This window comes from Cuculus canorus, chromosome 29 (genome assembly GCF_017976375.1).
Source record: "Cuculus canorus isolate bCucCan1 chromosome 29, bCucCan1.pri, whole genome shotgun sequence".
Taxonomy (NCBI): Eukaryota; Metazoa; Chordata; class Aves; order Cuculiformes; family Cuculidae; genus Cuculus; species Cuculus canorus.
In genome coordinates, this window is record NC_071429.1 from 1,907,247 (window position 1) to 1,933,393 (window position 26,147).

The 26,147-nt window shown below is 51.9% G+C and overlaps 1 protein-coding gene across 2 annotated transcripts in view; it reads left to right on the forward strand.

The window, feature by feature from the left end:
* Window positions 1-26,147, forward strand: part of LOC104064699 (cyclic AMP-dependent transcription factor ATF-7) — a 76,430-nt gene that overhangs the window by 43,554 nt on the left and 6,729 nt on the right. For both annotated transcript variants that reach the window (XM_054051584.1, XM_054051585.1), the window contains 9 exons: window positions 6,396-6,492; window positions 9,383-9,501; window positions 12,039-12,173; window positions 13,006-13,145; window positions 15,812-15,911; window positions 17,075-17,188; window positions 19,157-19,303; window positions 21,008-21,205; window positions 22,483-22,591. In XM_054051584.1, coding sequence (XP_053907559.1) covers window positions 6,396-6,492; window positions 9,383-9,501; window positions 12,039-12,173; window positions 13,006-13,145; window positions 15,812-15,911; window positions 17,075-17,188; window positions 19,157-19,303; window positions 21,008-21,205; window positions 22,483-22,591 — 1,159 coding nt within the window. The remainder of the gene's footprint in view (window positions 1-6,395; window positions 6,493-9,382; window positions 9,502-12,038; window positions 12,174-13,005; window positions 13,146-15,811; window positions 15,912-17,074; window positions 17,189-19,156; window positions 19,304-21,007; window positions 21,206-22,482; window positions 22,592-26,147) is intronic.

Sequence of the window (26,147 nt, forward strand, 5' to 3'; positions counted from 1 at the left end):
TAAATTATTTACTTACTCCCAGTTAAATGCTCTGCCCTTCTGGCTAAGGAGGAACAGGGATGGGATGGGGTGAGCTTCAGAACCTGCTTAACTCATTGTCTGAATTATAGGGAAGGTTGGGGAGCAACCGGAGGATCCAAAATACTGAACTGCCCCTAAAAATCTGCTCCCTGGTCATCACTGCCTTAGAAACAAAAAGCTTGCCTGTCACCTCCCAGGTGCTGAGCTCAGGGAAACCACAGCAGCCCGTGTCATGCTTTGAACCTTGCTGCCGCTCTCCCTCGCAGGCAGGAGAAGCCCAGCGTGGACCTGGGCAAGACGCTGCCGTACAGCGCCGGTTTGTGCTAACCGGCTTCAAGCAGACAGAAAAACACCATCTGAAGGCGGGTGTTGCTCTCGAAGTGAAAAAAAAACAATCAAAAAAGGCAAATTTCTGTGGTTTGAACAATGTTCATCCAAAACAAAGTGTTTGTTGAAGGGTTTTATGGCTGGTTGGATGCGGCTCCCTGACAGCAGCAACCTTTTCTGCCTGCAAACAGGCTCAAGTGCCTGGTTCTTATTCTTACTCTTGTTCTTATTCTTTCTTCTTTTTTTTTTGCTTTTAAAAACGAGGAAAGGATTGTGGATTAATCACAGGGCAGGATGTAAGCAGATTCATAAAGTGAAAGGTATTGCCTCATGGATCCCTTGAGTTGCCTGAGCTAAAAAGGTTAAATCTCAATGCAGTTTTAGGGACAGGGGGGACAAAACGCATTAAAGCCTACTCTTTTCCAAGGTGACTGAAAAGTGATCAGCTGGCTGTGATCTTCCTGCTTTTCCCAGGACCCGAGTGAGCAGAAATGAGCTTTTCCTGCTGCCTACGTCTTGGGAAGGGCACTTAATGCCCGAACATTTTGCAGACGAGCATCCTGCTGCAGCGCTAAGAAACAGCCCCACTGCGGCAGCGACAAAGCAGAGCCCTGACGTGGAGGCTGAGCTGAAATTACCTCTCGCTCCTCTTTCAGGTTCTCCTTTCTCCCCCGTGTGCACTGGGGTGAAATGACCTTGGCTTAGGGGCATTCTTGGTATAAAACCTGCGCAGCCCACAGAGCATCCACTTCCCCTCCTGCTTTGTGCTCAAACAGGAGCGGCAGAGCTCTTTGAGTACCTGTACGTGCAATACACCATCTGGTTTTTTTTGTTCTTGAGCTGATCACTCATAATTCTTCCCTCCTCTTTTCATTTATCCTCGTTCAGGCTCGCGGCGATGCTGTCTCTTCCCCAGCAGAAGGATGCTGCCACCCAAACTGGGTTCCAGAAGCACTCAGTAACCGTAGGTGCTGCAGCCACCTTCGAACTGCTTTGGCTGCGTTCAAAACTGGAGCCACGAGCTTTCCAGTGGGAGCAGCTTTCAGTGGGAGCAACTTCTGGTGGGAGCAGCTTCCCAGTGGGAGCAGCTTCCCAGCAGGAGAGGCTTTCAGAGGAAGCAGCTTCCCAGTGGAGCAGCTTTCACTGGGAGCAGCTTTCCAGTGGCTCTGAGCTCTTCAGAACCCTGGCCCGGTGAGCACTGCCCCTCCCAGGGAACCCTCCAAGAGGGAATGGGTCCGAAATTGTTGCCTATCGTCTCTTGTAAGTGTAAAAATGAAACAACTTGGCCAGATTACTGCAGCATTCTTTCAAACCAACAAGTCTTTGCGGTGTTATCTCCTCGATGCCTCCTTTCCTATGGAAATGGGCCCATCTGGGGATTCACGTGGTCCCGGGCAGATAATTGTAATGGTCCCCCCGGCCTTTAAAATCTATGAATCACTCCGGTATCGGGGCACTTTATGCACATTAGTGAATTAATCCTTACAGCCTCTTTGCAAGGGAGGGAATTATCGTTGTCATCGCTCAGATGGGAAATGGGTGAGATGGAGCCCAGATCTGTGCCAGAACTTGGGGGGTCACATCACTCACAGCCGTAACAGCCAACCTTTGGGCACCCAGCCCTCAGGGGTGTTCGTGACCCCGCATTAGTTACCTCTGCAGTTGCGCCAAGCGAATGGAGAATAGTTATCCAGCCTGCCACAGGCTAGAAATCCATCTGAGCCCTGTCACGGCGAGCTGGATGGATGGGGCGGAGGCAACGGGGCTGCCGCAGCCGGCAAGTGCGAGAAGGGCGCTGGGTGGGATTCGTGCAGGAAGTCCAACTTCTCTCTACGGCATCGGCCTTGCTCTCCGCATGCCACTGTCTCCTGGCTGGTGTGGGTGTCCCCACGGGATGGAGCTGGATGAAGGAGGGAGGTTCCCTTCACCCAAGGCGGTGCCAGGAAAGCAAGACCAAACCCTGGGCATTCCGCGGGCTGATCCCACCGCGATCGGTCACTGTAGGGCGCTGCAGCAACCAGATGGACTTGGGGAGTGAAACGTGTTGTGATTCCTTTTAAAGCTGGTGAATTTGAGCTCAGCTTATCCACGCTGGAGCCTTTAGTACAGCCGTTGCCATCCAGCACTGCAGCTGTAAGATGCGGTACCGATTTCTTTTGTTTTCTCTGGTATCCAGGTGTTTCCGTCGTTTCAGGGCAGCATCTGCCGTGTCCGTGGGTGGAATCATAGAATCCTGGACTGGTTTGGGTTGGAAGGGACCTCAAAGGCCATCCAGTTCCACCTCCTGCCATGGGCAGGGACACCTCCAACTGGATCAGGGGCTCCAAGCCTCATCCAACCTGGCCTTGTGGGCAGCCTGGGCCAGGGCCTCCCCACCCTCACAGGAAACTATTTCTTCCTAAAATCTCATCTCAATTTCCCCTCTTTCAGCCCCCTCATCCTATCCTTGCACTCCCTGATAAAGAGTTGTCGTCTCCTCCCAGAATAGCACACCGCGGTGCCGGAGTTAGGCTTGGAGCAGTGTTTTGGCTTCCTTGTATTAATGACAACTTATTAATTCAGCCGGGTGATGAGCTAGATGGGGTCAGCTTTGGCTCCCCCACCCATTTCAGGTCAGGTAAAACTGACCCAGAGCTTGTGCTTTCAGCAAGGTAAAGTCTGCTTTTCGCAAGCATGTGCCCGTAGAATGGTTTGTGCTGTTGCAGCCTATATTAAAGCTGAATTTTGGCCAGACGACTGCCTCGATGTGCAGCCGGTGTTTATGTTCTCTGAAAACTACTGTCAAGGTTAAAAAATAGCCACGGAGCTGCTGGGAGAGGCAGCCAGCGCCGGCGCTCCTGCGCAGCCAGAGGGTTGAATGTGGTGGGTTCAACGCTCGTCTGACCCTCCTTTCACATCCAATGCAGTTGTTGACATTACAAAAAAGCAACGAAACCCCCTTGTTTCTCATGTTGTGCTTATTAAACCGAGGGAAAAATCTCCTTCTGCCCAGAAATCCGGGCTTCAGCCCTACTGCATTTATCCTCTGGCTCCCACTCTAACAGAGATGGTGCGTCAGTCCAGCTGGAAGTGTTGTGTCCTATTAAATAAAGATTTTAAAATGAGCACATTTATTCAGCGAGCTGTCACAGCCTCTTGAGTAAAGATGCGGACTGGCCAGCCTTAGTCTGCCTCAAATCTGTTGTAGCTCCAAAAAGCTGTTCATAAACTCAGCCCTGTTTTGCCCAAACCCCAAATCCCATCCCTGTGCTCCATCCCCTGAATCCCCCCAAATTCCATCCCTGTGCTCCATCCCCTGAATCCCCCCAAATCCCATCCCTGTGCTCCATCCCCTGAATCCCCCCAAATCCCATCCCTGTCCTCCATCCCCTGAATCCCCCCAAATCCCATCCCTGTGCTCCATCCCCTGAATCCCCCCAAATCCCATCCCTGTGCTCCATCCCCTGAATCCCCCCAAATCCCATCCCTGTCCTCCATCCCCTGCCCTGACGGGTAGAGAAAAGCAAAAATCGAGACTGTGTGCCGTCTTTAAACTCATTTTTGCTGCAGCCTTTGGCCGTCGCGGCGTGAAAGCTCGGTGCCGCCGCTCGGCAGCAGCGTTCTCCCAGCGCCTGTCCCTCGCCCCAAAGAGTTTACAGCCGACATCTTCTTTTTAATTCAGACACCCGCAAAATAGCAGGCTGAAATAACACTGCTATATGTCAGCTGCTGATGGAAGGAGATTAAATATTAAAGCCGGGCGCTGTGGCTTTAACTCATTCCACTTTTTTTTTTCCCCCTACTCTTCCCCCTTTCCTCCCCCCCTGCTTTGCTTCTCTGTGTAAAATGACATGATTTAGAACTGAAGTGCCAGACCCAGCCTCTAGGTTTCAGCGTTTGGAAATGTAGGGAGAAAGATATATTGTGTCTGTGAGCATTTCTGTGCAGAGAAAGAGAGAGCTCCCAAGCTAGGGGAGACCACATAAAGATGTTAAATAGAGCTGTAACGCGCACCGAAAGCAGGAAAAGTGCCCTGGAAAGAAAAAGAAAAAAAAAAAAAAAAGAAAACCACATTTAAAAAAAAGCAATCCTGCAATGGAGGAAAATGAAAGATTAAAATAAATTCAGTGGTGCCGAGGCTGAACCGGGGCCCTCGTGGAGAGAAATGCGACCTCGTCCTCTGCCTTACCCCTTAACTGAAAAATCTCCGCTGTCTTTAGGACAAAACTGAGTCAGAGAATTGGGAATTTTGGTCTTTTTCCTTTTTTTTTTCTCCCAGCCACCTGCCTGCTAAATATTCATGTGAAACCGCCGCTCCTCTGGCCTCACACAAAACCCGATTGATTTTTCTCCCACCTATTCTCCGCTAACGGCAAAGGGTTGGAAAACCCAGGGTGCTTTTGGGCCAGGAAGATGACAAAATGTGGGTGCCCAGCCTTCTTCTCCGCTCCCTCCTTCCCCAAGCGAACGATGCCGCCTCCCTTGGAAAACGGCAGCCATTTGCTTGCTTCTCCCTCTGTTCGGTGGCATTTTGGTGTTGCCAGGCTTCAGTTGGGAACGGGTCACGGTTGGGCTGGGGATTTGGAAGCTCTGGAGAGGAAAGAAAACCAAAACACGGGGTTCTTAAGCAAAACTATTGAGGATTTTGATTTAAGATTTCATTAGGGACCATATTGGGGAGCGGTGGCCGGGAAAGCCGGAGCGTGTGTGCCCACAGTTATATTTAAACCCCTTTGCTTCTCTCCCTGCGAGTGTGTTAAGAACCCAGGCTTTAATTTCTTTTAATTGGAGCCCAAATTATGAGTCGCTATCAAAAACGCCTTCGATACAACGTGTTTGAAGGATGCTTTGCCTACGCGCTTGTTATTGCACCGAAGGGGAAGATGGATGGGATGCGTGGATGCTGTCCCTTGCCTTTGCTCACGTCCCCACGGCTCCCGGGAAGGCGCCACCGCGGCTTCCAGCCTGGAAAAAGCCGCTTTTGCTCGATAAAATAAAGAAGTCGTAAATAAGGATGGGGAAGAGTGAGAAAAAGCTGGGGTATCGCGCTCGAGCTCTTTCACGGACACAGGTGGCTTTGGGTTGGTTTGTTTGTCCGTTGGTTTAAGGAGAAAAAGGAAGGGGAAAAGGGCAGGAAATTTTGGCTGCGGCGGCAGCTCTTTCTAGAAACAGTGAGCCCGATGCTGCGCGGCTCCTGGCTGCATAAAAATCCTGCGGTACGGCCTGTGCAATGCCCTCAGCTCCCCGCTTTGTCGCAGTCTATTAGGAGAGGCGCAATCCATCCTCTGCTCTTTATGATTCTTTGCTTTAACCCCCTTCCTGCCTCTCCCCGCTCTCTCCCCGGGGCTGGTGCAGCCGTTCCCATCCCTGCAGCGGGCGATGCTGCCCTTGTGTCCCGGTGTCAGCCCCGCGCCCAGCCCTTCCTCCGTGCTCTCGGAGGATGGATGTGAGCCCCTCACCCAAGCGCATCCCTAAAAAGCTATCACGGGTGGGGTTTTATTCTGCAATTCTCCTGCAGGTGGAATTTCAGATGGCATCTTTACGGCATGTGAAACGTGTTCCCCCCGCCAAGCGTGCTCTTCGAGCTGCTCCACAAAGAGCTGCAGGCAGGGACAGCAAGGCAGCCGCCTCCGTCCTGCTCTATAAAACCACGGCCCGAATTGCCAGGCGGGTGCCAGCTCCGTGGCACAAAAACACCTTCCTGACCCCTAACAGCACCTAATCCAGCCCTCTGTTAGCTGGCACTAAAGCGGCGCATCCCAGTGCACCGAGGCAGCTTTGGATTTCTGAGATCGGCTGCAGCTGCTGCGCGGCCCCAACGCTTTAAAAGAAGAAAAGGATTATTAACAATATTTGTGCCCCAGAAGCTCCATGTAAATGGCTTTTTCATTTGGAGCGACATGTTCGCGCACCGCTCCGCATCCAATCTGTCCCGCTCTGGTTTTGTTTAATGCTCGGCAGCAGTTGTGTTAGGGCTCTGTCTTTCCCCTCCCTTCCCCTGCTGCAGGATGTCCCCGTAAACCGCAAAATGCATTTATTCACGATTTTCCTAAATTGTTTCATTTCAGAGGTTTACAAACGAGGACCACCTGGCGGTTCATAAACACAAGCATGAGATGACATTGAAATTCGGCCCCGCTCGAACCGACTCAGTCATCATCGCAGGTATGCGGCGCTCAATCCAGGCCAGCGCCGAAAATGGTGCACATTAATATAGCATGACTGCAAGATTAATACCAGGGACCAGATGCACTGCAAAACGTCTCTACCTCCCATAAAAACCTCTTGTGATCTGCATTTAATCAGGAGGAAAGGAAAGCCAGAGGCTTCCAAGTTGCTTTTTTTTTTTTTTCCTTTTTTATGGTAGTATCAGGTTTTGTGGTTTTTTTTTTCTTTTTTAGGCGGGGGGGAGTTAGCTCTCACCCTCTTTATTAAGACTGGAAGATTTATGGACAAAAGGTCCTTTCACGTTTCTGCATGAGGCTTTGAGGACGATGAACAAAATCTGACAAACCCAGCTTCCTCTCCGCAGCTTGGGTGTCGATTTTCTTGAGCTTTTAGGCTAGCAGTTAATAAATTAAAATGCCGTCGAGTGTGCTGGCTACTGCCGAGAGTGCATTTACGGAGCCGGAATGCTCCGGCAGCGTGCACGGTCAATGCAGCCTTTATAAGATTGGGAACAAACTCTATGTATGTTATGTGACAGGAGATGATCACCGGTTACGGATACGCTCCTGCCTTGTCAGTCCCCTTGCCTTCGTGCTTCTTAAAAGCTTTGCGGAGGAAAAGGGAACAAGGAAAGAGGAGGAAATGCTTTGTGAAGCCTTAAGAGCTCATAAGGGGAAGCGGAACATCTGCTGCAAGAGCCTGGCACCCTTTTCCCACCTACACATCTAGCCCAAAGCGGGTGTTGAAGTAGGAAAGAGCGATTCCATTGGGTTCTTAAAGGCTTCAAGTTAATTGTGGCTGCGGGGAGGATCGTAAGAGAGGAGAGCGGAAAGCTTCTCCCAAGGGAGTGCTCGCAGAGACAGAACGGGCTCCCAGAGGGAGAATTCATTTCAAATGGCATCAGAGTTGATGGCAAAGAATGTGGGGCAGGGGCTGAAAGAAACCCCGGCTTCCTGAAGGTCATTTTCCCTTCAATTCAGTCCTGTTCAAACGGGGCGCCCAGCGGGAGGCTTGGCTTTTCTTTGATAACCCCAGGGTGTAAATTGGCCGGGTGGAGATGAGAGAGCGGAAATGGGGTACGGTCCCCTCTCCAGACAGATTCCCACCTGCTCTTACTGGGATGCAGCATTCAAAGTCCTTGTCTTTGCGGCTCCCAGAGGTGCGTTCTTCTCCTGCACTGTGAGCGGGATGAAACGCTTCAGTTTTAGCACACAGAGCAGCAGCAAAGGCGGATCTCATCCAGGCTCCTCTGGGCTGGTGCTCCATGGGTTGCTCCGGGGAAAACCACACAGCAAAAAACACTCCCCAGACCGATTGCGCTGTGACAGCACAAGAGCAGCATTTAAGGCTGAGATCCTGATGGCAGATAGAGTTGTCCGAGGGGGGGGTTGCAAGGGCTGTAAACCACTCCGGCTTTGAGATCCGGGGCCTTATTGCCCTACATTCCTAATATCCTTTTTTTTTTTAAGGCACCATTTTGTCTTTGGGTTTCCTTGTCTTTCCCTCCCACTTGCTTTGTGCCGAGTCCAGGGCAGCAGCCCGTGCATTAATGAGCGGGAGGATTCCACATCCATCTCTTGCCGTAACTCCGCGGTTAAGCTAAAGAGAATTGTAAAGAATTGTTCTCTCTCTGCCGGTTATAGACTTATTTAAGCAGGAATGTGCACTTGGGGATGCTGCAGTTTCTAGAGGTACAGACAGGGGAAGGGTAGGATGAGAGGGCTTCTCCTTGGGGCATCGTGGTAGTTTCCGCTGGAGATTTGGGTCCCGAGAAGGACATTGCTAAACAGGGAATGGTCCAAAAAAAGCCCTGAGAGCTGTTAAGGCACTGAAAAAAACAGCCTCCTGCTGAGAATTGGAATTGACAAAATGCCTTGGTTTAATGAAGAGAGATTTGGGGGGAAGCAAAGTGTGCTCAGAGGCCTTTGCTGTGTTAACAAAACCAAGAGGTGGGGTTTGAAGTCAGACTGGAAATAAAAAGCAATTCTAGCACAGCAAGGTGAAGTGATCACCAGAGTTGCTTCCCGAAGGCTGCGGGAGACTCTGCTGGGGCTGGGTCGCAATCAAATGGGATGTTTTCCACAGACACTTCAGTTTGAGCGCTGCTCCTGCAGCAGCCGTGCCAGCCAGCTGATGTTTTATGTAGGAGGTCAGGCTAAACTATCCCAGGGATCCCCTTTGTGCTTAAAAAACCTATGGAGTTTTCTGCCAGCCGGATTCTTGCGGTGTAACGTGCTCCTGCTGGGCTCTCGCTGATACCTGGACTCCTGACCTAACGTCAGGCAGAAAAAGGAGGCTCGCTGGGAGCGTTCTGTCTGCTTTATAGCCTGGGTGATGGCCAGAGAGATCATGACTCAACGTGTTAATACGGTGGAAAACGGGCCCCGGAGGGATTGCTCTGGACAGTGGTGGTAATTATTAGCACTCCCACATAGCCGTCTGTCCTCGGATGCGCGTTAATGCACGGAGCGGGCACGAGGAGGGAAGCAGCTCAGCCCAGTGGTGGAGCTGCTCCGAGCAGCCATTTCCCCTCTCAGCCCTCCATAGTTTTAAGAGCTGGAGCTTAAACCCCAATATTTTCCTTCCTCGCAGTGTGAGGAAAAGCAAAACCCTGGGGTGGAAGGAACAGGACACGACCCAAGGGCAGGAATCTCGGAGAAATCTCTCCGTGCCTTTTACTACAATGATTAGACTTTTTTAAACAACATTTACCAGAGAAACAAAATTACCCTTTGCTTTGCCAACACGACAAAAAGCAGAAAAGCATCCACCTTTCTGGTTTTTTGCCCAAAACAGAGGCCACATTTGCTATCGGGCAGGATTGGGGTGGTCAAATGGAATTCTCTAACCTGTCTTTAACCGGTGTTTGGTATTCCAACCCAACCAGATCAGACTCCGACCCCAACGAGGTTCCTGAAGAACTGTGAAGAAGTGGGGCTTTTCAATGAACTGGCCAGCTCCTTTGAGCACGAGTTCAAGAAAGCCACAGAGGATGACGAGAAAAAGGCAAGAGGCAAAGGGCATCGTTGCCATAAAACGGAGCTGGGTGCCTGGTTTGGGGGCCGGAGGGGGCGAGGGCTGTTTGCCGAGAGGCATCTGGTGCCGGGTAACCAAGTGTGGTTTGGGGTTTAATGCACTGCCCTACACAGGGCTTTATTGTTTTAACTTGGGTGACTTTGTCTGCCTCTCCCGTAACGCAAAGCCTGGCAGGAGCGGATTTTAGTGGTTTATTATTCCTTTGGCTTTTCACTACAAAAAAAAAAAAATAAAGGCAGGACCCGAAATACCTCGTGCTGTGGGAAGGAGATGCAGGAAGAGAGAAGGACTCTGTTAAAGTGCTCAGGATCTGAGCAAAAATTCACTCAGAGCCTCCTTGGGGACCCAGATCCTTAGCCGCAATGCCTTGAAGGTGCAGTGGGCAGGGAAGGGACGGAGCTCAGCCTTTTGCATCAAACAGTGTCAAACAGAGAGAGGGGGAGGCTTTTTCAAACAAAGAGCTCCCTCATCTGCAAGCGGTATCTATTTGGGCTGCCCCTGCCAACCTCAGGAGCAAGAGGGGCTGAAGGACAACGGGATCTCATCAGATAGCAGCTAATTAAGGACATTTCCCCCCCCCCTCCTTGCTCCTTTCCAGGATCCGAGGAGCAGCAGATGCGTATTGGGCTCTTAGGCTGGCACATACATTTACTAAATTGATCTATGTACGTACATACGCTCGCAGTCAGCGGCGCTGCTCGGAAATAAACTGCAGGAGCACAGCCGCGTAAATCTTCACCGAGATGGGGAACGGAGGAATTCAGAATTAAAACTGAAAACTGTCTTTCAGCCGCTCTCTTAATAACAGGGCTCTTTAAAGCATAAATTGATCTCTCTCATTGGTATGCTGCAGGGCCTCGTCTGGCGGGGCCGCCTGGCATTTTCTTCTCTGAATTCCTTGCCTTTTGTTCTCTGCAGCCCAGAGCCTTGAGTGCTGGGAGAAGGTAGCTTTTCGCTTGTGGTTTCACGTAGAAATGGTTGAGCAGCCCACAGTCTAGCCAGGCGGTTTGTACATGAGACCACCCATCTCCTGGTTCGCACCGCTCCATCGCTGCAGCCGAGGTCCTCAAGCTGTTGCCTTTTTTTTGCTTTAGGATGCCTGCAGTCTAAAGATTTCTGCCGGCAGGGCAGCGTGGAGCTTGGGGAGGGGTTGGTGCAGTAGGGAAAGCATTACTCCTCCTAGGAACATCCCCTATCCCGGGGCCCAGGTGGCTCCTTGCTCCAGCACTGCCTTTTGAGATGCTTTCCCCATTTGGCCACGTTGAGCCCAGTTGTGTTTTGTCCTCCCTGTTCCAAGGGTGGTCTCCACACCAGCATGTTAATTAAAACCATAAGCACAGCAGGAGCTTCCCTGGAGGCACTTTAAGTGGTTTGAAACTTTCCTGCATGTTAATCCCTTCTCCTTTGTGATTCCCAATGCGACATCTCTGCTTAAGAGAGCAGGTAAATGGTTACTGCTTGGCAAGCAAAGCCCCTGTGGAAATCAGTGCAGAGTGGAGGTGCTGGAGCCGCACCCCACTCCAGAGCATCTGGAGGTGCCCGGATTTACCCTCTTGCTGCAATTTCCCGTCCTTTGAGAGGACTTCAACTGCAGCAAAGGGAGGAGGTTTAGGTTGGATGCCAGGACAAACTGTCAGCGATCGGGCAAGTGAAGGAAAGCGCCGGGATTGATTGGGGAGGGAGGGAGAGCAGGTTGGACAAACAGCCGTCAGGACTGATTTAGGGCGAGTTTCTCCTGCCCGGGATGGAGAGAGGGAGGAACCGGGTGATTTGCGAGGTCTGTTGGAGCCCGACTGAATGCAGCATCCTGCGGAGTCTTGCTCTGTTGCCTGAAGCTCCCGTACGCCATCTTCTCCCAAGTCTTCTCTTCCTCCAGGTCTGGGGAGGGGAGAGGTGACTGCTCGTTTTAGTCCCCTTCTCATGTCACCTTGCCCTTTCTCCGTCATTAACTGGTTAACATGGGGCACGTGGCACCACTGGAACCCGGGGTGGTGGCAAATTGCCAGGTTCAGGCATATGGTTGGGTTTTATTTTAATGGGGCGCTCATAGATATTTAATAACTTGCATGGCTCTTTGTTTGCTTTTGATAATCGGGTAATAAAATAATTCAGGCTGATTTATACAATGCTTTACAGCTCTTCTGCGAATGAAAGTGCCTTCTGTAACTCGCAGGCGTTTGGCTTTGTTACCTGGTCTCCTTTTATGAAAAAAAATAAGCTCCAAACCTAACCCAGGGAAAGAATCATGTGTGCGTTACTGAGAAACCACCAAATGGTGCCATCTGGGGCAGAGTCCGGCTTTGCTAGGCCTGCGTCTCTCTTTGGACGGGGCCGGCGCAGCGCGTCTCCGCTCTCTGCCTCAGGCTCCCAGATGCTACTTCAGTACAAATAAATAATAATAATTTGGCAAGAGCTCAGAGCTGGAGCTCTTCCTTTGGGAGCAGCTGAATGTTTCACAAACAATATGAACTAATTGTCCTTTCAATCCGTGGCTGGTTTTCCCATAGAGTGCCGGAGCCCTGGATATGTCGCTGCCCTCCACCCCAGATGTCAAGATAAAGGAGGAAGAGCCGGTGGAGGTGGACTCTTCCCCACCAGACAGCCCTGCGTCTAAACCGCAGTCCCCACAGAACAAGGAGAAGGTAGGGCTCCCTGGCTGTGCCCGGCGGAGCAGTTCATCTCTGTTCTCTGAGTGAGAACAAGGTTTTTTTTCCCCCTTGAATACCAAGGCCTGATTTGGGCTTGAGCGTCCCCTCATAGACTAGATATTAGGAAGAAACCTTTTACACTGAGGGTGGTGAAACACTGGAATAGATTGCCCAGAGAGGTGGTGGCTGCCCCATCACTGGAAACATTTAAAGGTCAGGTTGGATGGGGCTCTGAGGAGCCTGATCTGGTTGAAGTCATCGCTGCTCACTGCACGGGGCTTGGACTGGGTGATCTTCAGGGTCCCTTCGAAGCCAAACCATTCTATATGATTTTAAAAAGAAAGACAAAAGCTTGTTCGCTAGAAGACACGTTTGCTGCCGTCAGGTCTCCAGGTGGGTTTGGTGAATGCAGAAGGCCTTTCTATTCACCTTGGGGATGCTTTCCTGGCAGGGGAAAAGTGCCAAACACATCTTCTCCAGGACCGGCTCCCTGTGTCCCTGGCTGGCTGGGGATTCAGAGCTGAGTAGTCCTGATGACACAGTCTCTACCTGAATAACTTCGCGATCCAGAGATCCTAACCAGGGCTGGGATGGGAATTCAGACAGAGGGATTCTTTCCCAGTCCGAATTTCTGTGCCACACTCTCCACGCTGCCATCAAATTCGTGTGGCTTTGGGCAGGTGGCTCCCCTTCACACCTCAGCTTCAGGGGCAAAGGTGCTTTGATTTTCCCTAAATTGCTTTGAAGCCATCAGAAGGAAGACACAGCCAGGTGATTATTAAGCTAATTAAGAGCATATCTCCTTTTTTCTGTTGATCCTCTTCAGGAGATCACCTCCAAGCCTACTCCAACCATTGTGCGTCCGGGCTCACTGCCGCTCCACTTGGGTTACGACCCACTCCACCCCACGCTGCCTTCCCCGACCTCCGTCATTACCCAGGCTCCCCCTTCCAACAGGCAACTGGGGTAAGTACAGGGCAGGGAAACCTGTGCCAAGGTTTTTCTCGTGTGCTGTCAGGCTTCCTGGGCAGTAATTAGGTACCTGAATAAGTTCCTTGATTGTCAGAACAACCGAGGTGCTGCGATTCCCGCTGCGGCTGCTTGGGCATAAGGGCCTCGTTGCAACACTGTCTGCAAAAGCAGAATGGGGTGTAAGTGCAGAAAGCAGGAACTAATTGTCGTAGTGTAACGAAACGAGGCAAAACTCACTGCGGGGAGAAATTAAACCCAGTCCCCAAACACATTGACATGACGCTCGATGTCTACGATGGGAGCGTGGCCTGACTGGGGACTCCCAAGTTGCTTTTGCAGCCTGGATGCGGTAGAAAGAGCTCGGCTAAAGTGGTGGTAGGAAATCGTCTGGATCTTTAATGGCTTTGGGATTTTCTCAGACAGCTGCTGCCTCTGAAGTGTAACCTCTCCTGCAACCTGCTGGCCTCCTTCGTGGTCAGCCCCTGCCTCGGGAGCTGTTTGTTGCAGCAGCTCTAATGACCTGCTCCTTTCTGCCCCTCTAACAATCTGGAGTCGAGGCTCCAGAGCGTTCCCGGCAGCGGTTATGAGCCTGCTGCGCAGTTAGGTAGCTCCAGCCCTGCACATAAAAGGAAGGAGCCTGAAGGATGCAGGAAGCGCATTACAATGAGCCCTCAGGAGACGTATATTTTGCCCCACTTCTCTTCTTTGGTGTCAGGATGCATCTCTTTTTGCTGTGGTCCTGGCCTCTTTCTAATTACTCTGGTTTCAGGCTGGCTCCTTACATTAACCAGGCCATTTTTTTGGGCTGTCAGTTCATATTTTTGTGTGTGTTTTCACTTTGACCCTCTGGCACCATCAATCCAGGCTTCCTGATGGAAAGTTTTAAATCCTGTCTGGAGGCATTAAGGGGTTAAGTGATGGTCCTGGGGTTTTGAAAGGCCATTCTATTCCTTCTGCCACCCAGCACAGAGAGAGGCTCTGTTTGGAACCCAGTTCCCTCATGCTCAGAGGGACAAAAAAGACAGAACTGGAGTGAGCTCGACTCTAATACGATATAAGGTGCAGTTTGGATCCCTGTGAGGGAATCGGTGTCGAATGCGCTCTACGGAGCCGCTGGACTGCAGCTGGAACAAGGGTCCCTGCATCAGGGCTGCTGCGGACATGGTGGGGTTGTCAATGTGACAGAGATGGAGGGGAGGCTGTGACCTCTCTGTAACTCGGCTTGTTAGGTTGGGATTTTCAAAGCAGCCTGGAGGATTTGGGATGCCCAATCGAAATGAATGAGAGTCGAGCATTCATGTTCCCAAGGCAGCCTTAAAAATTCCAGCCTGAGTTATTGGCACGATGAACTCCCCCCTCTGACCCACGTCCGCTGCTTCTCCCCACCCTGCCGTTACTCCCTGCCAGCGAGGTTTCCTCCGAGGATCCTAAGCAGCCCAGCCTCCTCGCTCCCCTTCCCTGGACTCGGCAGAAGAGGCAACAGCATATTTTTTTCCTCCCTCCCCGAAAGCCACGCTCCCAGCAGCTCCGCTTTTCTCTTCCCGGCTCGTCTCTGCCTCCATTCGGCTCCTTGCTGCGCTGTCACCAGCTGAGGAGGAGAGGGAGGTCAGTCCTTGCTGGCAGGGATGGTTTCCTTCCTCTGTCCATCAGCTGGAGCGGATCAGCTCCGGCTTTTCCTCCGTTCTTCTAAGTCCGGAGGGAGCACAGTGGGGTTTATGATGCTCTGAAATGGAGGCAGGGCTCTGTGTGCCTCTTTGTCACCGCATGCAGAAACGCTGCCTCTCACTGAATAGTGATCTGTGATGGAAAAAGTTCTTGGAATTTATATTTTGTCACAATGAGGCTCTGGCACAATCCTCTCCTCCCCCTACTTGCTGGGAACGGGGCTGTTCTCATCTCCGAGAGCCATTGTCTGGGCAGACACAAGCATTGACTCCGTGTTTAGGAGGTTTTCTCCGGAATCAAAGTCTGAAGGACTTGTTAATGCAAAGCTAAATTTGCATTAACAGGTCCAGGTTTGTGTTCAAGGCCAGGTTGGATGGGGCTTGGAGCCCTCTGATCCAGTGGGAGGTGTCCCTGCCCATGGCAGAGGGTGGAACTGAATGGGCTTTGAGGTCCCTTCCAACCCAAACCATTCCAGGATTCTGTGATTCTATGATTTGAAATCCGTGCAAACCCTCTTGCGGGAGCTCAGCGTATGAGGCTCACAGCGTTCCTGGGAGGCAGGAGCAGCTTCCCAGATCCCTCATCCACCCAGTGCCCGGCTCAGCTTGGGAAGACACTTTTGATCTCCCTGAGGAGGAGCTGCAGCAGCTCCTGGATGTGCTTTTCTGTCTTTTCAGGCAGGCATCGTGTCTTGGGGCTTTGACTGGACAGTGTCCAGCCAGGAGTTAACCAGGGCACATCGCAACGCTGGCCGTTGGCGTCGCTGCCAGCCCCAGGCGAGGAACAGCAGCTGGGGTCACCACAGCACGACGCTGGCATGCGCTGGCTGCTGTTTTACCTTAACACGTGCTCAGCTTTGCATCCACCCATTCAGATATGGGAAAATGAGCCCAAATTCACTAACCGGAATGAATTTCTGCCCTTGAGCTCACGAGGCTGTTGGGACAGCATAAACTTGAAATAATCCATGAGAACTCAAATTATTGTTTCTCCAGGTCTCCCACCGCTTCCCTTCCGCTTGTGGTGCAGCTTGCGAACGGACAGACCATGCCTGTCCTCCCAGGCCCTCCCGTACAGATGCCTTCTGTTATATCGGTGAGAGAAACTTCCAACTCAGAGGAGGGGATGATGTTTTTCCCCTGCCAAACACACGTGTTCCACTTCCATTTTGTAAAAATGAGAATATATCTCCCCCTCTGTGCAAGATGAGGCTGGAAGAGTAGGGGGAGGAGGGGGCCAGCTCTGGCAAGGTGGTAATAACACGTCGATCACACTAGAGGGCAATAAGTCTGGAACAAAACAAAGCCTTGCCTTGACAGATGGCTCACGCCATTGATCCAGAGCTGGGAACTGCAGGATCCCTGATTAGCCGCTTCCATTTGGAACAGCGTGCCTCAATTGAAACCATTCGAGCTTGCAGGGAACATGTTGGTCTTTGCAGGCCAGGAAAGCCACCCTAACCTCACCAGCGTGCTAAAGAGATGTTTGAATATCAGCCTCGCGGGTTGTGCTTTTTTTGCATATGGAGAATTTTCGGTGGTGCAGAACTTGAGAGCAGATTTGCCTGGTGGGGTGGCTTGTACATCTTCTCCAACTCCCAACCAAGCAGCCCGTGTGTATCCTGTCTGTCCTGCTGGGCATGTCTTCTGGGTTTTGAGTGAGTAATGGCCAAAACCTTCTGCCTCAGGTAACAGGAATGTCGATGTCAGAGTAGGCAGACAGCAGGCGGCTCCGTATAGCTTGTGGGTATGGAAACATCATTGCACCTTCCTGAAACACAACTTGGCTTGTAATACGTTGCAACAGCGAACCCGAGTGGTTTTGACCCTGTTTTCTGAGGGAAAAAGCTCTCTGTGTTGAGGAGGGGATGCTCTACCCTCGCTGGTGCGACAGCTTTGCCGTAGACCCGGACAGGGGACCAGAGAGGATCTCATACCCTCCCTCTCCATCCGCTCTCCTGGTCTGGTGGGGAAAAGCCCTCTGAAAAGGAAAGGAAGGAGAGAGGCTTTAGGGCTGCCCTCCTCCCTGTCCTCAGTGCCTGGCAGGTATGGCTGGGTGATTCCGAAATGGCCACCAAAGGAGTGGCTGCCGGCCTTCGATGACAGCCAGCACAATTGATGGCAGCAGTTAAACGCTGAACGTTTGTCAAGATTTATAAATGTGTTTGGTTGGGGAATTATTACAGAGCGGCTTCGCAGGGCGCGCTTGCTAAAGCACCTCAGCTTCCAAAACCCATGTGTTGCTTCCTTCCCCGATAGCTGGCTCGGCCGATGTCCATGGTGCCGAACATTCCCGGTATTCCTGGGCCGCCCATCAACAGCAGTGGGTCTATTTCACCGTCAGGACTTCCAGTGCACTCGGAAGCCAAAATGGTGAGTGTCCAGGGGAGGGTGTGACGTCCACAGCTTGTGTTGTCCCCAAGTCCTCACTAGCTCCTCCAGAAAAGACTCCGTTTGGAGGCCTTTGTAGCCTTTGCGAACAGCCCCTGCTTCAGGAGCTGAACAGGCTGGATCCGTGGGCTGGAGGGCAGGATGGATCTGCAGAGGGATCGGGCCAGGCTGGATCCATGGGCTGAGACCAACGGGATGGGGTTCAACCAGGCTCAGTGCTGAGTCCTGCACTTGGGTGACACCAACCCCAGCAGCTCCAGGCTTGGGGAAGAGCGGCTGGAACGCTGCCCGGAGGAGAAGGACCTTGAGGTGTTGGTCAACAGTGGCTGAACAGGAGCCAGCGGTGGCCCAGGTGGCCAAAAAAGCCAATAGCATCCTCGCTTGTATCAGAAACAGTGTGGCCAGCAGGAGCAGGGAAGGAATCGTCCCCTGTGCTCGGCGCTGATGAGGCCACACCTCGAATCCTGGGTTTAGGTTTGGGCCCCGCACTCCAAGAAAGACCTTGAGGGGCTGAAGAGCGTCCGGAGAAGGGAACGGAGCTGGGGAAGGGGCTGGAGAACAGGGATTATGAGAAAAGGCGGAAAAGGGACCTGGGGTTGTTTAGCCTGGAGAAAAGGAGGCTAAAGGAAGACTTCATCGCTCTCTGCAGCTCCTAGAAAGGAGGTTGGAGCCAGGTGGGTGTTGGTTTCTTCTCCCAGATAACAAGTGGTAGGATGAGAGGAAATGGCTTCAAGGGAAGGTTCAGATTAGGAAATTAAGGAAGGAAATGGCCACGGAAGGTTCAGATTAGACACCAGGAAAAACTTCTTCACTGGAAGAGTTCTCAGGCACTGGCAGAGGCTGCCCAGGGAGGTGGTGGAGTCCCCATCCCTGGAGGGGTTTAAAAGTCGGGCAGATAAGGTGCTCAGGGATGATTCAGTAGAGGACAGGGACGTTTGGACTCAATGATCTCAAAGGTCTTTTCCAACCAAGCAATTCTCTGATTTTTTTTCCCAAATCCTGCATTGCGTCTTCCCTGCACCGAGAGCAGGTGTTGGAAATGCCACCAGGACTATCAGAGCAATCAGCTCTGCGGCGCTGGCATGCAGAGCAGGCCCGCTATTGTCACGACAAACCTCAGCCCCAGCCCAACCGCGGCTGTTTGGGAAAGCTGGTGCTTCTAGTTCCAAGATAACAGATGGGTTGGAGGTGGGTTTGAAGAAGGCAGAGCCAAGAGAAGAGATGATGTGCTGTAATCCAAGGATCCTGGTGATGGTTTTCATGTAGAATGCTCTAACTATAAAGTTAACAAAATGAATTCTCCTCTCCTGGCTCTTTGCGGCTCAAAGTAGGTGCACACAGAGTTGGGAAACGAACCTCAGTTTGTGAACAAAGAGCAGCAAAGCCCTGTGACGTTTTTGGTGGATGGGGTGAAGAGGTTTGCAAAGCCACCTCTTCCAGTGATGTTTTTTCCCATTACCTCTCCCATCACACCTTCGTTAGGTGCCTGCAGAATTCCTGGTCAAATCAGAATGGGATGAGAGATCTCGAACTCAAGGGGTGAAGATGACACAACATGAATCTGGCTGCCCAGAGAAGGAACGTGCAAGGCACAGTCTTGATCCTTCTCCATCCCAGGTCCCCCCTGCGAGTGCTCAAGGGCAGCTGGGTCTCCACAGGCTGCTCAGTTCGTGGTCTTTGTGCCGAGCCCACCAGCTGGGGAGCAGATCGGTGCCAGTTGCAGTAGCAATTTTGGGATGTGGACACCCGTCTGCTCGAGCCTAAGTTGGAAGCCGCTGTCTGTCCTTGGGGAGGCCAGATGGCAATGGCTTTCAGTTGGATTTGAAGCAGCTGCAGTCCCCGAAGAGCCTAGTCCCCAGCGGTCTGGCTCCTTGGATGATAGAGGAGCCGGTTAAAGCCTGAAAAGCATGGAGAACAGGTCCACTAACATCCTTTTTTCTCCTTTATCAGAGGCTGAAGGCCAGCTTGACGGCATCTTCCTCGCTGAATGGCAGCAACCTAGTGGTGGGCTCGGCCAGCACGATGGTGACAGCGCGTCCAGAGCAGAGTCAGATCCTTGTCCAGCACCCTGACGCCCCATCCCCAGCTCAGCCCCAGGTCTGCTGCAGCTCAGCCCACCAGGCTGGGCTGGAGGTGGTGGGGGTTTCTGGGTCTTGAGGAAAGAGGAGGAAAACCTTATGGCTTCCTGCTTTACAGAATGGGTTAAAAACCTTGTTTTTCCAGTGCCGCTTCAGCACTAATGTTCTCAAACACCACCAGGCGGGAAACTTCAGCAAGATGTTAATTTGCTTGACAAGGTTTGGAGTTTCGAAAGACTGTTTTGCTCTCTTCTCCCTGCTCAATTACTGGGGTTAAACACTCCCCTCTTAGGCAATCAGCGGCGCTGGCTCCCGCCAGCAAACCAAATGCCAGCCTTCCATCAGGATCGCCACCTGCTCCGTCAGTTCGATAGCCTTCCAAAAGTTTAATATCCATATGCTGCCTGACAGCGAGTACCGGAGTGGAACCGCACTCCCCGGTTGTGGCCATGCCATTACTAAGCCCTCGCAAAGCATCGGCGTGGCTGTGGCTGCAGGACTGTTCGCCCTCACTGACTCTTCTTTTGTTCTCCCGACGTAAAACCGGGAAATGCAGAGTGTTATGAAATCTTTTTGTACCAGTTGCCTCTTGAGAGTTTGTTTTGCTAAAGATACTCAGGGAAAATGGAACCCAAATTCATTTTTAAAGCAAATTGCCCCCTCAAAATCTGGAATTTGTGCTCTGCAAGGGAGTTACTGAATCCAAATGGAGATGGCGCTTTAACCCTGCGTGATTCAGAGCGGGATCGAGCACTCCCAGCCTTGCAGCTGGAATTCAGCCTCTGTCAGATCCTGGGTGCTCGCTGCCCATGTGTTGATCTCCCAGGCCATTGCAGCGTGAAGGGCTTTAAAGTCTCTTAAGTGAAGTTGAAAGGAAGGCTGTTTCCTCTGTGTTACCCGCTTATCTTCTTGGCTTAGCATCACAGCGTTGTTTGGGTTGGAAGGGACCTCAAAGGCCCATCCAGTCCCACCCCTGCCATGGGCAGGGACACCTCCCACTGGATCAGGGGCTCCAAGCCCCATCCAACCTGGCCTGGAACCCCTCCAGGGATGGGGCAGCCCCCACTGCTCTGGGCACCCTGCGCCAGGGCCTCCCCACCCTCACAGCAAAACATTTCTTCCTAAGATCTCATCTCAATCTCCCCTCTTTCAGCTCAAAACCGTTCCCGCTCATCCTCTTCCTGCCCTCCCTGATCAAAAGCCCCTCCCCAGCTTTCCTGGAGCCCCTTTCTGTACTGGAAGCTGCTCTAAGATTTCCCCGGAGCCTTCTCTTCTCCAGGCTGAACAACCCCACCTCTCTCAGCCTGTCCTGATAGCAGAGATGCTCCAGCCTTCGGATTATTCTCGTGGCCCTTTGTGGCGTGAAGGGGAGGAAACTTCTGCTGTCGGTTGCATGCCATTAACTGACTGTAGGAGTTTAGGATTTAACTAATTGCCCTGATGTTCACAGGATCACCAGATCAAGGTTCTCCTCACAGCTCAAGTTCTTGGGACACTCCTGACTCAGCTTAGGAAGGGTCACCAGAAGCACCTGTGAAAGGGGCTTTGTCCCCAGCTCCCCTGTCACAACCAGGGCTGCTCTTGGTCCTCTGCAGTGTGTCAGTTCTGGCTGCTCTGCAAAATCAAATCCCTTTTCAGTCCTGCTGAACCCTGGTTACGCCATGTGTCTGCCTGCGTGCACCAGAGCTGCTTTCCAGTATCTCTTCTTGTTCCCCACCTCCAGGTTTCCCCTGCCCAGCCCACCCCGAGTACCGGCGGGCGACGGAGACGCACGGTTGACGAGGACCCGGACGAGCGCCGGCAGCGATTCCTGGAGCGAAACCGGGCTGCTGCATCCCGCTGCCGTCAGAAGCGCAAGCTCTGGGTGTCTTCTTTGGAGAAGAAAGCTGAGGAGCTCACAACCCAGAACATCCAGCTGAGCGTGAGTATGTAACCGTGGAGGCTGAGTACAGCCCTTTGCCAGCATTAGGACCATCGCTCCGGAGGGAACATCTTCCCTGGGCTGTAGAGAGATCGTGCATTTGGGTGCTGCTCTCTGGAGCAGGATTGTTGCCTCTTTGCCTAGATTTTACTCCTTGATTTCCATCCTGATGCTCTGCCTCAAGCAGATTGTGGGGGAAGAGCTTCAGTGCTCTTGTTTCTCTCCTTGTCCCCATTGAAAGGGCCCTGCATTTTTTGCCCCATCGAGGCAGCAGCTCAAGGAGCAACACCAGCCTCCGGAGCAGAGCACGGAGGGCACGGGAAGCAGCTGTGTTTGCAGAGTGGAACTCTCGCCTGCACAAGAGAGAGCTCTTCTCTGGCATGGGGTCAGAAGAAGCAGGCCCATCTCCCTTCCCAGTGCCAGGGTGAGCAGCGAGGCTCTGCAGCTGCAGCCCGCAGCCATCCTGATATTTTCTGCAGAGCTGGGTTTCCCAGCTCTCTGGCAGCACCGCCAGCACGGTGAGCAGAAGTGCAGCATATTGAAAAACACAGATTTCCCTTCCATTGCCATTACCCTCTTTGTTAATGCTCTCGGTGCTGGCTGAGGGGCTGCAAAGAAGGAACTTGTGTCCATTCTGGGCTTTGTCTTTCGCTGGCAGCCGGTGACACATGCAGTGGGATTGTTTCAATAGCACTGATCGTGGTATTTTAATTCCCTTCCCAAGATAATTATAGAAACTGTTTCCTCGGGCAATTTTGAAATGCTGAATTTCAGCTATTTCTCCAAACATTTCAATAGAGGAATAATGTGCTGCATGAAGAGTTCAGGGGACCTGGTTTACAGAAGCAGCTCATAGAGGTTTTGAGAGCTCAGAGGAGCTCAGATGTTCCCCATGGCCTGGCATGAGCTGAGCCGGGTGGACACTCAGCTTCTTGCTCTGTGTAGTTTTCCCCCGAAGCCGGCAGAACTCCAGAGCCTCTGACTCAAGCAGTTGGCCATCTTAGCAGGAGGGCTCGGGCAAATGTTGTCCAGGATTAGATGATTAAGCCAGGGCCTCTCGAGGGGGGGGCTGCTGGGGGAAATGCTGTCCTCCACACCTTGCACACTAAATTCCCCAGCCCTAGAAATTGTGGTCGGTGTCCTTGGACCAGAGGCATCTCAAACGAGACGACAAATTGTGAGCTTGCAGGATGCACAAATGAGCGTCCTGTCATTGCCAGAGGCTGCTGTCGAGAGCGTGAGTGATGCATACGTGCATGTTTGGTTTTCAATCTCAGAATGAAGTTACGCTACTGAGGAATGAAGTTGCTCAACTGAAACAGCTCCTACTGGCTCACAAGGATTGCCCCGTCACTGCACTACAGAAGAAAACACAGGGCTATCTCGGTGAGTGATGACTTTTCCTGGTCCTTACTGTTCTTTACATAAGCATAAGCAGATGAAACCTGTGTGAGGGAGTCTTCATAGAACCCTGGAGTGGTTTGGGTTGGAAGGGACCTCAAAGCCCATCCAGTCCCACCCCTGCCATGGGCAGGGACACCTCCCACTGGATCAGGGGCTCCAAGCCCCATCCAACCTGGCCTGGAACCCCTCCAGGGATGGGGCAACCCCCACTGCTCAGGGCAGCCTGGTCCAGGGCCTCCCCACCCTCAAAGGAGAACATTTCTTCCTAAGATCTCATCTCAATCTCCCCTCTTTCAGCTCTAAACCGTTCCACTCATCCTCTCCCTGCACTCTCTGATCCAGAGCCCCTCCCCAGCTTTCCTGGAGCCCCTTTCCGTCCTGGAAGCTGCTCTAAGGTCTCCCCAGAGCCTTCTCTTCTCCAGGCTGAACAACCCCAACTCTCCCAGCCTGTCCTTGTAGTGGAGGTGCTCCAGCCGTTGGATCATTTCCGTGGCCTCCTCTGGACTAAGACTTTTCATCTTAGTGTCTGCTCCCCAACTTTCCAGCTCTTGCAGATGGGAGGATAGGACAGACCTTGGTCCTCTGTCTTCCACAGCCTCTGCATTGAGAAAGGTCTCCGCACATTTACGCTACAAAGCGACACTTTAACCTGGTTTATAAGATCTTGCAGCCAGGCAGTGAGTGCAATCAGGGTGCGAAAGCATCGAGGGAAGGAGGTAGCACATCTCCCTCTGCATCTCTGGAGCGTGGAATACTTGACGGAGATCCGTATCTCTACTTCTCCCTGGGGTGAGGGCCAGTCTCTCTCTACCCGCTCCCAGGCTGCGTGCCAAGCACTTGATATTCTCTTTGAAGTGAAAAACTGTTGCTGTTCTGCAAGCGAAGCCAGAGTCAGAAAAGGCCAGACTCTATAAATGACATCATGGGGCTCTACATCTCACTATCCGCAATTCACATCAAATTGGCTCGGGTTTGGAACCAACCAGGCCTCTTTTTTTATCTTCTTTTCTTTTCTTTCATTTTTTTTTTAATGCCGCCTATTTCATTATAATCAACCCGGGAGCTAAACATTATGTCTGGATTCTTATGTCATTCCTGCAATAACAAGTCCGCGCTGTATTGTTCTCACAAAGACTTTGGGAGGATGCTGGAGGCCCCTAGCATTGCCGAGATTAACGGGGTGAGAGGCAGGGATGGATGGAGGTAAGGAAAGAGGAAAAAACAAAGGCTAAGAAGGCAGGCACTGCTCTTCCTGATTGCCTCCAGCTTCCCATCTCATAGAATCCTGGAATGGTTTGGGTTGGAAGGGACCTCAAAGCCCATCCAGTCCCACCCCTGCCATGGGCAGGGACACCTCCCACTGGATCAGGGGCTCCAAGCCCCATCCAACCTGGCCTGGAACCCCTCCAGGGATGGGGCAGCCCCCACTGCTCTGGGCAACCTGGGCCAGGGCCTCCCCACCCTCAGCGTAAAGAATTTCTTCCTAATCTCCAATCTAAATCTCCCCCTGCCAATTTAAAGCCATTCCCCCTTGTTCTGTCACTCCAGGCTCTTAAAAAAGTCCCTCCCCAGCTTTTCTGGAGCCCCTTTCAGTCCTAGAAGCTGCTGTGAGGTCTCCTCAGAGCCTTCTCTTCTCCAGGCTGAACAACCCCAACTCTCTCAGCCTGTCCTCTTATCAGAGGTTCTCCAGCTCTCACATCATCTCTGTGTCCTCCTCTGGACCCATTCCAACAGTTTCATTTCCTTCTGCTGTTGGGGGTTCCAGAACTGGACACACAGGACTCGAGATGGGATCTCATGAGAGCAGAGTAGCGGGACAGAATCCCCTCCCTCACTCTGCTGCTCACGTTTCTTTTGACGCAGCCCAGAAGGATACTGTTGGCTTTCTGGGCTGTGAGTGCCCATTGCCGGCTCCTCTCCAGGCTCTCGGAGGCGCTCTTCGCCTCTGCGATGAGACACGGATCTGTGCTCTACAGGGCCTGGTTTATTTTCCCTCATTACAGCGACTCAGGACTTGAATGATGTGGTCGTGAATATCCTCACTGTCCCCAGCCCCTGCAGGTGTTCGCTCTTGTCTAGAATGTGGAGAGACGACATGATTTTTCCTGTTAACTTCCCCAAGTTTACAGTTCCTATTATTATTCCTCACAGCCTGTCTACTCCAATAATAGGAATTCATCACACATCTGAATAATAAAAATGAATTTCCCCCCTCCCACCCCATGCTCCCCCCATGCCCGCCTGCCTTTTTTATTAGTGAGATTTGTGACTAAGCAGCTCCTTAAACAAAAATGCCAGATTCCCTCCACGGAATTACAGCTGCCTCGTGTGCAGTTGGCTTGTTTTATTTGTAATACCTTGTAAATCTCCTTTTTGGGATGCCAAACTACTCTATCGCTCTGCTCGACCTTCTCTCTCTCCCCCCTGGCCAAGGCGCTTTGCAAATCTGCTGTGCTGGACGCATTGCTTGATGCACTGGGGAAGGCCACGCCAAGGTTCCACCAGGGAAGGAGAAAAAGGAGTTCAATATTCAAGCTCCTGGTAGGAAACCGAGCCCTAAAATCCATTTTTTCGGTGCCTAGTAAGGCTGTAGACCTCTTCCCTCCCAGCATCCTGGGGTTTACCCTCTTGACATGGAAGAAGTATCCTAGCTCCTGCCGTTATTTTGCTCTTTTAAATGAAGGTGACCGTGTCTTCCCCATAATTCATCTCGCCAAGTGCACAGGAGGGAATTTCCTCCTGACATCTGTAGATAATGAGTGTCTCCCCCCAAAGAGAGAGGTCTGATTGCTCTCGCCTTGGCGTTTGATAGGTCACAAATTATCCTCGGCGTTAAAGCTTTGCCGGGGCACGAGGGGCTGGTTGTGGGAGAGAATCCAAAGTTTGGGAAACCAATCTGCGTCGCTCAGAAAAGAGCGCAGAAGAAGGCTCTTTTTCCTTTTGTTTGCCTCCCATCCCTTCAAGTTACCGAAGGAAATCAAGCAAGCAAACAGTTGTAACGGGCTCTAATTGATTTTAATGTCCTGGAGGACAATAAAGAGCAAACCAGGTGATTTATAGAAAAAAATGGCAAAGCAAGCCCTGCCTTTGCAGAAGGATTTGTGCCACACGCTTCTCTGTGTGCTCACCCGGCAGATGGTGAGAATTCGGAAGGAGCAATTCCGTCTGTGGGCTAAATGGCCTTGAACCAAGCACCACGCCAGGAAACAACATGTTAGGAAAGTTCATTTGTTATAATGAGGAAGCAGATTTATTAGGATGAAGGTAGCACTTGGTGCAAAGCCTCCAGTCTTTACACCCTCACAGGGTCACGGTGGTAGTGTGGGGTGATGTTTCTCCAAAGGGTGGGGCCAGCTGAATCCAGTTGGTCATTAGGTCCCAGGTTTAATTAGTTTAATTCCCAGCCCTCACCTGCTTTTTCCAAACCAGCATGGTGGAGGGAGCTGGGGTTCCTGTAGGGGTGAGCCTCTCAGCTCCGGGCTGCTTGGGCTGGAAAGGTGAGTGTTAAGTAAATACCTGCCTAGTTCCTGCACGGCCT